Here is a 15,267-nt window from a genome sequence, read left to right on the forward strand (position 1 = left end):
ATATGTTAAACATTGTTTATTGGAAATGAGCGTTGTGTTTTGGTCTTTTTATAGCTATTTATTAAAAAGCAGATATTAACCAGGATACTCTTTAGAATTTTTCTTTTATTTTAAGAATACATTAAACACCAAAACTTTAATATACCGTGGTGTTATCTGCAGGCGGTGTATATGATTAACTAATAGTACGTCTTGCTCTTGCTCATGAATATGAAACAATATGTTAAAGTTGGACACACTATTCAAGCTGCTTTTTTTAAATTTTGCTTTAAACTTTATACCAAATTGACTGTATATGTGCCAGTTACCAGGAAAAAGTTGATGGATTTTAGAATAAAGTATTTTGTCAAAGAAAATTGAACTTCTACTATCCAAAATATTGCATGAATGAATACGAGGGTAAAAAAAAACCCGCATTTAAACTTTTGCCATAGCTCTTCTACATTTGCTTAACATTTTATTAATTTTATTGGCATAATTAGGTAAATTTATGAAATAATTTGATTTTTAAAAAAAAATGTTCTATTGGTATGAACATATGAATTATTTGAAATTGAGACTTGCAAAAATGAAATCACGGGGCACAGACAGATTTTGGTTATGTAAACAATTATTGATATAATGTTCAAAGTAATATTTTTTATATATTGGGCCCTAATGAAATGATAATGAATTCTCAATTAAGTATTGTGATGATTGTCATTTACCAAATTATGTGGTATATTTTGTCTCGTTAAACAGTTAAACAGAAATCATTTGAAGAAAACAGAAGGTCATCTTTAAAATTGACAATTCGTTTGACGTCACGGAGCAACAAGCAGTATTAACGGCATAAATTAAACTCGAAAAATCACAAAAGCAAATACCAGAACGCACTTTAAGTTTGTCAAATGTTATAAGCATATTGGCATGGTTTTGTTTTAATGGAATGAATTTCTTTGGTTTCGGAAACTGTGGGTATTAAACAACCCAAACGAAAATAGAATAGAACGTGTGATTCTCAAACAGTTGTGAGCAAACACCAAAGATATGAAGTGGCATAGAGCTATGCTGTGTAAACTGCATAAAATACAAACTGTGATTACAATAGGGGGATTGAGTATTGAAACTGGGTAACTTTTCATCAAATAGAATGGAACCTAACAATTTACAATTTTACTCATCAACATATCTGTAAGGAGTCTTAATAATCTTATGCTTCACAGTCTGCATTGCAAAGAATGTATAAATTAATTCTTTTGAAGAAATTAATCGAATTGAAATAATTTATGACAAAACTAAAGTAACCTAGACTTTGAATTTTGATAGATTGATACCTGTTCTGAAAATCCTTGCTAATCATTGAGTGTTGTACAACTTAAATTCACTCTTTATGAGGTCAATATGGTGCATTGATCCAAAACCTGACTCACTAGGTGTGTCCACAAAACTTATTATTCCTTCAATATATATATATATATATATATATATATATATATATATATATATATATATATATATATATATATATATATATATATATATATATATAACCGAATCTTGTCACTTAGGTGTAAACCGTCTGAGTTGTCACATAGGTGCCAATGGTTGTTTTTATAGGGAAAATGTATCTTTGAAGAGATTATTCATGATGACATCGGGAGAAAAGAAGATTTTAAGAAAAAAACATCTGAATTTCGGACAAAAAGAAAATTAACAAAAAAATGATTTAGCTTATACAATTTTCTTTGCACCTAAGTCCTTAGAAGTTATTACTGAATTTTTGCACCTAAGTTTAACTATCACATAGGTGCAAACGAAGGGAGAAAACCACTCCGGCCTTATTCTTGACTGACCATTTATTAATTTTTTATTAATATGTTGGGTGGGGGGTGTTAGGATAATTCTATTTTAAGTACACATTTTCACTATGAAAACATTAAACTATTTTCTAAACGATAAATTTTCATTTAATCCTTAAATGTTTATTATCACCAGCAATGAATTATTAAAATCATAATATGTGTGGTCAAGTAGTAACCACTGTGGGCCTTTTTAACTGTGTGTTGAATAAACTCATTGACATTATTTAATTAAATGTTTAATTTCATACCTACGCCGAACGCTCAACATAAACATAAATATCCTATTATGATTGATTTAATTGTGACTCTTGCAATTAACAACATCGAAAAATCATTAATAGAATACATAGGAAAATGTGATAATTATTATGTTAATATGTCATGTATTCTAATCATTCTTATTAAATTTCTGTAAAAAAAAAAATGCATCTTTTTATCCGACTCTAAGACTTAATCGATAGATTTGTGCTCATCGTTGTTTGCTAAATATACTTCAAAACAAAACACGTCATATCCGACTCGAATGTGGGTCAGATCTAAAACGCTGCGTCGGGAGCGGATCAAATGTGCTTTAATGCATAGAGGACATCTAAGCACATTTCTTAAGTGTTATTCTTTTTAAACTGTTGAACTTGGTATTGTTATAAACTTTTCCAATTGTCTAATAAATTAATCTGTTGATTAATGGTTTTTAATTTGATAAATAATTAATTGATTTATTTAAAACTTTGATGAATAATTGGTTTTGGAATTGTAACATTGATTTATCATTTTTTTTTCTACCATTTTTACAACAAAAATTCTCGTCAATTTTTTTCGTCTTCAATATTTTTAAGATTAGAAAATAGGTTATTTCTATTTGTTTGTTAAAATATTTTTTTAAAAATACAAATGATTTTTATTGGTAAAAATTGTTTGCGGTGTTCATAGTAGCTAATATATCGTTGAAAGATAAATAATCTGTTTTGAAAAAAATTGTATTTAGATTTTTTTTTCTAAATGATTTTAAGAGCTTTTATTTTTCAAAGTAAATAAGTTATTTAAGCTTGCGATAAAATGTTTTAAATACCCGAACATTATGGTTTGTAAATACCCTGCCACCTTATTCTTTTTGTTCACATTTTGTTGCAGATATTGTGCTCACTTTTTTATTGTTATTCTTAACCTGCCCTTGTGTCTTAAAAAGTAAAACCACTGAGTAAAACTGGCTGAATATATTGAGAAGTGGACAGGAAAGAAGTCTAAACTCCTGCAGCTGATTAAAAACAATACAAATTATTTTCGGTTTTTGATTGTTTGTTTCGTATGCAGTTTATTGGTACAATTAAGATATTTTCTCGTTTTGAAAAATTGCTTTATGTGAAATGTCACCCTCAAGCGCATGTTAGTTTATTCCCCAAACGAATTTTTGCCAAAACAAACACCTTATTATACATGTTAAACTAGGCAATTATGGGATCCTCTTAAAGGATACAAGTAGAATTTACCTGTGTTTGCCTTGATTACTATATTCAGAGAAAATATTGTGAGTTCATAAGAAATGAATGAAAGTTTCTATTTTAATTATGGGTTTTTAAGCATAACAAAAACTGGAGTTATCATTTTTTAAACTAAAAAAAGCAATGTTTAAGGAGACAGTACTATGCATCTTATATAAAAAAACCGCTTAAAACAATTTCCGAATTGGTTCGGTATTTTTTTACTGTTCATAAATGTGAACTTAAAAAAATTACGAATTTCTAAATGAATAAATCTAATTAATTCAGTAGAATTATTAATTACTAATAACTATAATAACAATTAGTATATTATCTACATTGCAACCTGTTACAGGGTTCAGCCTTCTATTTTATCCATGTGTAGGCATTTTACACACATTATCCACCCAAAGAAAAGAAATATCATATATAAATAAAAACATTAATAGATCTGATCGGTTAATGTTAACAAAATACTTTTAAAAGAAATATCTTTTAGTCTATCTCTTTCATTTAAGATTAAAAAAAACCAATGCAATTTATTTACTATTTCTTTTACAATCAGATTTATTATTTATAAAAACACATCAAGTTTCATTATGAAAAAATATCACAAATAATATAACTGATTTAGAACTTAATTCCTTAAGTTTATCAATTAAAAAAAAATAAATAAATGCATCTATTCTTTCATATATAAAGACAGTTTGTTTCATTTACAATGTTTTGACTAACCATCTTCCTATTCTAACGGAGTCAATACGGTTAATCAGTAAGTTAATCTTATACCATTGTATTTAACAATGAATGAATGTTTTAGTTTAAGAACGTGTGTTTATCCATTTTTACAATAGAAAATATAAGTAAATCGTTTATTAAAGTGACATTCTGCTTTATAAACACTGTAATTTATACTGTAAACGAAATAAACTAAACTGCACCCGGCCCATTTGACCTATAGGTCACTTTAGCATTAAATTATATAAGTCGTTTTAATTTTCTGTTATTAAAGGTTGTGTGTACAAAATTGTCTAATTTTCTATGGCAATTTTGATTTAACGCTTTGAACATATAACCCGTATTATTATTATTATTTGGGTGATCATTATATAATTTATCAAAACATTTTTCCTTATAATAACTTAAACTTGACAGCCTGATAAGATGTGTTTTTTAATCGTCGACAGAAGAGTTTGAACAGAAAACACACGTAAAATCTTGTTTGCATGTTTCCAGACACGTCACAATGCATCAACGTCAAAAACGTACTAATCCGCTTGACGTAATGTTTAAATTTTGAACAGTTTAATTAGATTTTAAAAAGTTAAAGGCACCTCATTTGTACAGTAAATTCCAGAAAAATTAATTATAAGGAATGAACTCAATATCTACCTTCGATATGCTCGTATTACTTAATTTGAAGCATTTTACGCTTTTTTATAACTCGCTTCGCAGATTTAAAAGTGTAAACTGCCCCAACCAAGGTTATCCTCGTATAACTTGAGTAGACATTAAGTTTATTTCTTAATTATAGCTTTCATATAAACATATACAATTTTGTTATCCTGGCAATGTATGCATAATATGTACCTGGTTCTAAAATTTATACATCACTCTCTGTTTATAAGCGGTATAAAAAGTGTTCTAATCCAAATATACGAGAGCATGCATGAATATATTTTGTATATAGATCTCAAACCAAAGTTGTCAATTGCTATGAATGAGGACATGTACGTAGACACTGAAAGCAGATATAAATATACAAATGACAAGAATTACCGTATAAACTTGTATCAATACAATCTGAAAAAATGTATATACAATAGTACATCGATGTTAGTCCATTATCAATCCATTTTGAGCACATACAGAAAAAGTTGGCAACCCCAATAATAGCCCGTTGATTTCATTCTTTTGGAGATGATCGATGTTTGTTTGTTTTGTATTGTTTTTGTTTGTTTTGTTGTTTTTTTAGGAGATACTTTTTACTATTTCTTCTATTATCAATCGTGTAAAACAAAGAAAGAGAGTGTATTCTGTTATATGGTTATTTAGCTCTTTGCGTTTATATAGCCTAGTGTTCAACTTAGTAACAATGGTGATCCTTTCAGTAGATTTTACCAATAGCCAAGGGTACATTATGATAAATATTGTGATCCTTTCAGTGGACTGAATTAAAACCTAATGGTACTTAAGTATACCTGTTCTGATCCTCTTAGTTGATTTTATCACAAAATTAGTAAAGATGACATGTGGTGATAGCTATGGTTGAACACTGTTCAAACTGTGTAATGTTAATTACTGTTGATATCCTCTAAGTATATTCAATACTGTGGTTTCATCAATATTCGTTGAATACCAATTTTTTTTATTTCGTTGTTAAGTTTATTCTTGAAATTAAATATTCATTAAACTGCAATTTCCACTAATATGGTGTATTGATAGGGTTATTGGCCACGAATTAAAGTATTCTTGAAACTGTGATTTTCACTTTATCCACGAAAATTGATACCCTTAAATATTAATGAAACCATAGTATATAATTAAAGCTATTAAAAAACTCCAATGAGACGATTAAAATACTTATACAATAGTATCCTACGTTTTTGATACAATCAACTGTAATTGTACCATGTTATAATTATGCATCAGTATCCTATACTATTGATACAATCCACACTCAGAGGACACAATGGTTAAAGAAAAGTACCCTAGGATAATCGTACAGTCCATTGACAAGATCACAACATGACCTAGACTAGTGATACAGACTACAGAGAAGATCACAACACTTAAACATTATTTTCTTACACTAAGGGTACCGTAAACTGAGAGGATCACAACAGTTATTCATTAGTTCCCTAAAAAGCTATACATATAAACTATGCTATTCATACTGTTCTCCAAGATAAGATTTAAACTTAAGTATCCAGCCTACTTACGGGATCACAAACTGATATTGCATAGTAAGAGCCAGATAACTGTCACATCTAAGTGACCTAGACTACTGATAGAGTCCATTAGGAGGAGTATAACAGTTACATGTAAGTACCAAATATGTTGTTAGATTTTACTTTAAGGTACACAAACGTTACACATTAGTTCCTTACAGTTATTCATAAAGTTCACTTGGGTATTGATGCATTCCACTGAGATATTCACAACTTAGTACCATAGGCTATTTGTGTAGTCTTCTGAAAGAATCACAACATTTTCATAAGTACTCTTTGCAATTTAGTGACAGGGGCATAACATATAATACTAGCTCCCTAAGATGTTGACACAGTCCACTAAGAGGTCACATAAGCTATGCATTGCTACCTAAACCATACATAGAGTCTACTGAAATGATCACAACAGTTGCACATTCCTACTCCGGGTAATTGTAACAGTCTACAAAGAGGAGGGGGTTGTTTTGCTTCCAATGTCCAGCCCCTCGGGGATTTTCACAAGTATAGAGTTCAAGAAATATACCCAAGTGATCTGTAAACCTGTTATTGTCTATGTTGGCGCCTTTCTTAGAAAAATAGTATTCATTGGAAATGATAACTGTTCTGAAGTAAATACATAATCGATCCTACTTTGAGGAACATTATATCCCCATTACACCATGTTAAGCCTTGTTCGTAAGTTTTCCCACATGATAACCAGCAAACTTTAAAACAAAATGTTTTCAAGATTTTCTTTAGTACACTAACGCTTTTATCTTTATTATTTGTATCTATTTGACAGTTAAAGTCTCCACAAAGTATCACATTATCTAAATTTATCGCATTTTAATTAATCTATGTAATTACTCTTGAAAAAATCAATTCTATATTTCTCATTATTAGGCGCATAAACATTTACAAGAGTCAAATTGTTGATCCTTATACTTTATATTAATTAGAAATCGTCTGCCGTCTACAGATTTATAATGGTTTATAATCTCTATTTTACTATTCTTTTTAAACAAAACTGATACACCCCTACTATGTACAGATTCTGAAAAACAGTGCACTATTTCCCCCAAACCATCGTGAGTTCTTGCTGTTTTACAAAATGAGTTTTTTGCAGAAAAAAATATAATATATAACATATTTTAACCAATCAAAAAGTGTTGTTCTCTTTTTGTAAGTATTTAAACCTCTAACATTTAGAGAGTAAAGTTTTATAGAGGAATTGTTTATGTGTTGGTAAGAGTTAGTGGGCGTTTTACTTACTTACGGGCACCGCACTTGTCGTTTTTCTTGCCCTTCTTGTCATTCCGCACATCTTTCAGCAGTTCCTCAATGTTGGACTGTCTCTCATTTGTCGCTCCTTTCGTACGCGGGACGGAAGCACTGCGGAGTTTTCTGCCGAATTTATAAGCAATCTTTTGATAGATTTTCCCTAGTTTGTTTTCATAGGGCCACTTTTTCGGATCGGTATTTAAGGTGGCATCGACGTCCAGTCCTGTACCCCACTCCATGTCAAACGTACCTTCAGAATACATGGTGTCGTTGTTAAACGTTTCCAATTTGGTATTGATCTCGGGGATTTGGTCAACCTTGGCGTTGACTATTTCTTCCATCACTGCCTCTTTTTCACTCTGCCAGTCCTGCGGGTCCCTGATGTTATGTCCAATTCTTTTGGCGTCTAAAGCCTTTTCCGCTTTTCTCACTTTTTTTGCTGCATCTGCGCGAATTGCTTTAGTCAGCTGATAAGCATGTTCTGCGGAGCGGAGTTGTGCTTCTCACCAAACACATTGATAGAACACGGATAAAAGTTGGATAGTGGAATGGACATGCCCTGAAACACTACCACTTCCCCGGTTGTCGAAGGATCCACGTAATGCTTACATTCGGTTGACCTAGGAGCGTGTCCCAGTTTTCTACAGACCCCGCACACCCTTTCATTTTTACACTGCTGTTTCCGATGTCCAGTTTCCCAACAGTTGAAGCATTGACTCTTTGACACGGAATCATTTACCTGGTGATCACAATTATAGTAGTATATACATGTAAGTATCCTTGACTTTTGATATAGGATCATAAGAGTTTTTACATAATAACTTTAGCTATTGGCACAATCCACTTACAAAAATCACAACAGTTACAGATTAGTTTTTTTAGAATAATGATCTCAGCCAGGGAGGATCACATCGGGTAAGTACCTTTAGATATTGATAGAATCCACTGGGAAAATCACAACATTTTAATTAGGACTCTATGCATTCAGTGCATTCCAAAGAGAGGATCACATTAGTTACACTTACAAAAACTAGTACCCTAGAATAATGATAACGTCCATTGAGAGGATTACAACATATACACATTGGTGCCCTAAGCTATTGATACAGACTACTGAGAAAATCACACTAGTTACACATGAGTATCTAACTCTAATGATAGAGTTATCCAAGGTGATCTCAACAAATATTCATGTACCGTAATTTATTGATATATGCGCAGTCAAATAAAAAAATCACAACAGCTTTTATTTAGTTATATTTACATTTTCCAGTGTCTTCGCCTGTGATAACACTACGTATCGATTTTGTACTATATAACCCATAATACAAATGACGCCAAATCGAGGCGCCAGCGGGGTTTGCTTATCTATCATTTAAATATATATAATGGTACGATGGCTTAAAATTATATAAATATAAGTAATAAGGAATCATTCTTTGAATATTATAAGATGATAATTTCGGTCGGGGTGATCAAATCTATCATAAAGCCCTTCGGGCTTTATTGGATTTGATCACGCCCCGACCGAAATTATCACCGCATAATACTCAAAAAATGATTCCTTATTCCTTATTTATTAACATTGCCAACACACTGAAAAATCACATCATTTCTTAATTAGTACATTCGTACTTTGAAATAATGATACAGTCTACTGACAGGATCACAACACAACCACTGTCGCAATGCCTTAAGCTTTTGATACATATAATTGAAAAAATTAACTACAGTACGAATAAGTATCTAAAATATATGATATTGTTCGCTGAGAGCTTCACAAAACACAATTGTGTCCTAAGCTATTGATACAGTCAACTAAGAAGATTGCAACAGTTACACTTGAACTTGAAGCTTTAATACTGTCCACAAAGAGTATCACAACAGTTATACACTATTTCCCAAAGTGTTTGATACGGTTCACAAGGAGGGTCAAGCACTTACAATTCAGGACCTAAGGCATCTGATACAGTCCACTGAGGGGATTACAGCAGTTAAGGAAGTACTGAATGCTATTTGCATATTGATAAAGTGAACTGAGAGGTTTACAACACTTTCACATTAGAACCCTATATATTGTTAGTGTGTATTTAGAGAATCACAATTATTCAACATGGATACCTTTTGCTATTGATTTAATCAACTGAGAGGAAAACCAAAGCTATTGATACTTTTCATTAAGTTTTATATAAGTACGGTATGCTTCTAATACCGAATACTTAGAGGATCAACATATTCACACATTTGTATCTTAGGCTTCACTGATTTAACTGCATGATTCACAAACCTTATGCATTAATACTCTAGGCCATAGAAAAAATCTACTGAGAATATCACAACAGTTATGCATCAGTAACGTAGGTTATTGATTTAGTCGACGGAGAAGATCACAACAGTTACACATTGTTCCTAAAGACAATTGACAGAGTCTACTGAAAGGATGACAACAGTTATATATTGGTTCTCTGTGTCATTGTAACAATATTATTCCACTAAGAGGGATAAAACAATTATACATTACGAAGTTATGCAATTGTTAGAGTTCATTTAGAGGATCAGAGGATATCTAAATACTATCATATGCTATCTATACTGTATTACTTAGGGAATAACAACAGTTAATTTGAACATATTTTATTGCATTATATATTGCAATGGGATTAGGCAAAGGTTATAAAAACTTAATTCGCCCTCTCCCTACATGTTAAACAACAAATACCATATTATTGCAGGTACGTCTCAGTTTGTACCTATACAGTATTAATTACATCAGTACGTAGATATTTGATAAATGTAGTAAGAAAGTTAATGTTATCTACTAACAACAGTTAGAGGTAAGTGCCCCAGTGTAATGAAAAAGTACGTTGACAGGATCACAAATCATACACATATGTTCAATATATATGCTATTTATACAGATTGCTAAGAAAACTACAACTGTTACAGTTATTTTATGTACATTAATATCTTTTACAACCTTAGATTTGCTATGATATGCAATTCAAATGATATGCTATGAGATTTAAATGTAATGCTGGGAGATTTTATGCTATTCTATGAGGAATTAAAATGAATGGTTAATGATATGGTATGTTAGGCTATGCTATGGTATGTTAGGCGATTTAAACAAAAACGCCTCCATACACAGGGGAGCTCTAAACATATCAATGTTAAATGATTAGAAGCCAAAGTTTACCACTAATCTGCAATGTGAACATTAATTCTTTTTTATAAAAGCATTTGAAATCGAGTTAAAAGCATGTTGTATACTATGCTATAGAATGCTATGGTATGATATGACGAATGAGAATGTATGAGATTGCATGCTATGTTATGATTTTAATGCTATGGTATGAGTTTCTAATGTTATGCTATGCGATTTTAATGTTATGTTATGCTATGGTGTATGTTGTAAAAGATATGCTTGAATTGACTGTACACATACATATCATAATCTAATGATAAAGTACAGGAAAGGGTCAAAACACGTATGCATTGATGTATCATCACTACAGTCCACGAAGAAGATACCAGGAGTAAAAAATTAGTACCTGGCTCTTTTGACACAGTTTACTATGAGGATCAAACACTTAAGTATACGAGGCTACTGATACACTTCACTAAATAAATAACTACACTTTTGATACAATCAACATAGCTGATTACAACACTTGTACTTTGGAACCTTTAAATCATCGACCTTTTGATAGTCTACTTAGAAGATTACAACAGTTATTCATTGGTACCCTAAGCTATTGATTCAACCACCTGAGAAGTTAACAACAACAATAGTACTCATATATATTTTTCAATGAGAGAATCTTAACATTTGAATCTTATGCACTGATAAGGCCTCTACATAGGATCACATTGTTTTGTATTATTAGGGTACAGATTCCTCTTAAGTAATCATAGCAGTGACACTTTATTACATGTACGCTGTTCCATTGAAACAGTCATCTAATAGAATCCCAAATTAGCGAACAATAATGATAGAGCTCATTGGCAAATCACAACTCATATATTATGGAACCCTTAGCCATTTTTAAAGATGACTGAGGAGATCACAACAGTTGAACATAAGTATATTTTACAAATTATACTTTTCACTTAGAGGGTCAAAACAGTTACACATTGTTTTTCAACTTATTTATTCAGTCTTTTGAGAAAATAACATGGTCATTGGAAGAAAAAAATGTTAGCTGACAAAAGGATAAAGTTAAAGCTGAACACCGCTCGTAAATAGGCACTGTCCGCCATATTTCTCTTTCTGCACCGCTCTTCCTACACCCCTATATAAGCCATACACCTCTTAACAGTTCAAAGTATATCGCTGTAGAGGTCTCACCTGTGTGGACGTACATCTTGCCTCGCCATGTTACTCGGTCGCGATGAAATTGTCAGGTTTTACGCACTTTTTTCAAACCAGGAGAGTACTAACATTAAATGAACTGGTCATTGCATTATTTACAGACATAATGTGCACATAAATAACAATTAAATGCATAAAAATCCAAAGACAACGAAAGGAACACTACACGTCGGCCACGAGTTTCAGATGTGCAATCGGGTGTAACGAAATCGAAGGGTTTATATACCAGGTACTTTGTGACGGTTCCTATTTACGAGCGGTGTTCAGCTTTAATGCGATAAGTTTTATCAATGTTCTATACTAGGTTGTAACCTATGTTTTTTTCACTGTTCTGCAGTCATCGGAAGTATTTAACTTCCCTGACTTGCAGACTGTTTTATTTGTTGAGGCGTTATGCTATTATCAGGCCATAGGCACACACAAAATTCATACACAATAAAGGCATAAAAATGACGTGGCGAATACAAACTGTAATCAAAACCAAATTTAAAAAAAAATTTACAAAATAGGAGTAGAGCAAACAAAATTAGAGGAGGGATCAGCTACCATGTATTTGCAAGTATCCTCTTGTGACAGGTCACACCCACCGTGTATTCTTTGTAGTCATCGGAAAACTGAAAGAAAACCTACATAATTAGATGATTAATTATGGTCTAACAATAAGTAAAAAAGAGAGTCGATCAGCATGCGACCCAGTGGAAGATTGTATTTGCGGACAGGTTCCTAGTATCGACCATAACAGTTTTATGAACTTTTGTGTCTTTAACTTACCTCGCCTTAATATTGTTTATACGTAAAGCATGTCCTTGCGTATCAAATTGATCGAGAGACTAAAACTCTATCATACGCATTTGATGAAGATATACTGCTACATAAGTAAGGACAGTTGACTATAGAAAGATTGAAGTCATCACGTTTATCATAAAATTTTGTTTTTAGGTTACCACCCATGTCCCTTTCCAGTGAAGAATCCAAATATGAAACAGATAAAACAGACTCTATAGTATCTTTTATTTTAAGTTCACCCGTATATATCGAGTCAACATAAGTACGTAAGTAACAATTGTTAATCAGTAATATGTCGTCGATATACTGAATGTAAGTATTGAAGGCCACAGCGAGTGATTTATATTTTTTCTGGTACAAGCGTTTAATAAATTCTGCTTCATATTATACAAATATAGGCCCGTCAATGATGGGGCGCAATTAGTACTCATGGTTCCCATAAATGATATAATTTTTCGATAACTTGTATTAACTTTCCTCCTGCCAAGGGCGCGAGATTCAGAATACAAATTAGACGCATTTTTTAAGAATCTTACTTTTGAAAAAGACTGCTAACCAAGGATCAAGCGCATTCAAATACAATTCAGCATTTTAACACTTTTTAAAGAATATTTTATACCATGATGTAAAATGTTTTTACTGTTTTACAGGCGTCCGAAGTAGGTAGAATCCCACACTATTATAAACATAATTAACGTATTTAAAATAGCACGTCAGCTGACATCTTCGCTAGCCAAGGGTTTATGGGGAGCAGTGTGGATTTCATTTCGAAAACTCGGGTACAGTGCCTCCCCAACGATGGTCTTACCAGATCGGTTTACAAACCTATCTATTTTACTGGTGATTGAACATAGTTCTACAAACTTGTCAAGGCTCGCGTGATAGCATGGGAAGTAAACATGGCGAATGTAGAAGTTGCCTATCCCGTTAGTATATACGTTCCTGCTTACCATGGCTTATGGTTATTGCTTTTAAAGGTTCAGTGAGCTGTGTTTTATTCACGATAACGATACCTGGTTTTATAGCATAAAAGCTTTCATAGAAATCGGCGACTTTTCACTCCCAGTACAGGTCCTTACAAAACACTATAAAGAAAACATCCCGTACTTTTCTTGTGTTATAACTTAATTTGTATTTAATCACTACTAAAAGCATCGTTAATTATGTTGCGATATTCGGTAGTCAACATGTTTTCAAGTTGTATTAATGCCATGATGTGTATATAACCCGTTGTTTATTTCGATCAAAAAGTATATATGCAATATGCTCGCTAGAGAGCGCATCCATATCACCGAGTTTTCGTAATGAAATCCGCCAAGGGTTTATGGGGAGCAAAGTAAACAGAAACCCCTTGGCTAGCAAAGATGGTCAGCTGAAAGTTTTCCAAAATCAATGCATTTTTTTAACAGTACTTTATACAGTGTTGTAAAATGTGTTTTTTTACTGTCTTGAAGGCGTCTATGGTACAGTCATTTTGTGGAGGCACACAAATCCCCCATACAGTCGCGCCTATAAGACACTAATTTCTATCGATCATTTTTACAGCTTCAACTACGACAATAAGATTTTGAAACTGAGTAGATAGTCATCATAACTCAAACTGTTAACCCTTCCAAGTCTCTAAGATTTTGTTGATACTGGTTGAGTTTGTTTGTGGAAATTATACCATTGAACTACGGATTATTAACATAGTTAAAAATCATGACATTGTCAGCTGACAGTAGGATAAAATTAATTCAACATGTTTTTAACAATATTTTATTCAATGTTGTAAAGTGTGTTTTTATTTCACAGTCTTGCTGGTTTTTTGTAGTATGTACAATCCCAGACTTGCAAGCTGTTTTACTTGTTGAGGCTGCATGTCTATGAAAATGGCAAAGGCACAGTATAGACCTAATGATATACCTTATGTAGCTTCTATAAACAATAGACCAGATTTGATGCAATAAATGACAATTTGGTTTAAGCCTACACTGAAATAAAAGAAATTGGGAATAAGGGTGTACAGTAGAAAGGCGGCGCTTTTGTAACAATTGGTGTTACCTGGCTGACCCCAGATCAGAGTTTTAATGTGTTTCCTTGACATATTTCATAGCATTAATAGACAAAAAAGCACGATAGCAAGAACACTTATTACAAGCATTTCATAGAGAGACTCACTTTCAAATATAACTGTTAACCAATGGCCAAGCGCATCTCCATGATATTTTTCCATCCAGGTTATAATTAAGTCAGATTCAGGTGCCCTTTTTAAGTCACTCAAAAATGAAGTCAATCATAAGGACAGATGTAACATTTAAGTATGTTGTATGTTGAATACAACCTCAAATTTAAATAGTTGTTAATGTGACCGTTGACTTGATAACAAGCTCTACAAATACGTTTTCAAAAGTCTTTGACTTCGTATCCGTATACGAGACATTATTTTCTAAACATCATCTTTACGGTTCGAACTAAGAAAACAAGATAGTTTGAACCTGACTGTAGAGGCAAAGTAACTCAAACTGTTATGACTTCTGAGTCTCTAAACTTTTCTTGATATAGGTTGAGTCTCTATGTGGAAATTATATAATTAA

At 32.1% G+C, this 15,267-nt stretch overlaps 1 protein-coding gene across 1 annotated transcript; it reads right to left on the reverse strand.

The window, feature by feature from the left end:
• Positions 1-7,520: 7,520 nt before the first annotated feature.
• On the reverse strand, positions 7,521-8,268 carry LOC128183625 (uncharacterized). The gene is made up of 2 exons (XM_052852732.1): positions 8,143-8,268; positions 7,521-8,000 (listed from the first exon to the last, which is right to left on the reverse strand). The coding sequence occupies exons 1-2, from the start codon at positions 8,266-8,268 to the stop codon at positions 7,521-7,523; spliced, it is 606 nt and encodes a 201-aa protein (XP_052708692.1).
• Positions 8,269-15,267: the final 6,999 nt, after the last annotated feature.

Source organism: Crassostrea angulata, chromosome 5 (assembly GCF_025612915.1).
Source record: "Crassostrea angulata isolate pt1a10 chromosome 5, ASM2561291v2, whole genome shotgun sequence".
Taxonomy (NCBI): domain Eukaryota; kingdom Metazoa; phylum Mollusca; class Bivalvia; order Ostreida; family Ostreidae; genus Magallana; species Magallana angulata.

Excerpts from the sequence above, each read along its gene's own strand:
- LOC128183625 (XM_052852732.1), bottom strand. The coding sequence starts at position 8,268 with ATGATTCCGTGTCAAAGAGTCAATGCTTCAACTGTTGGGAAACTGGAC. Across the intron at positions 8,001-8,142 it reads CGCTCCTAGGTCAACCGAAT|CTGACTAAAGCAATTCGCGC; the intron begins GTAAGCATTACG and ends CATGCTTATCAG.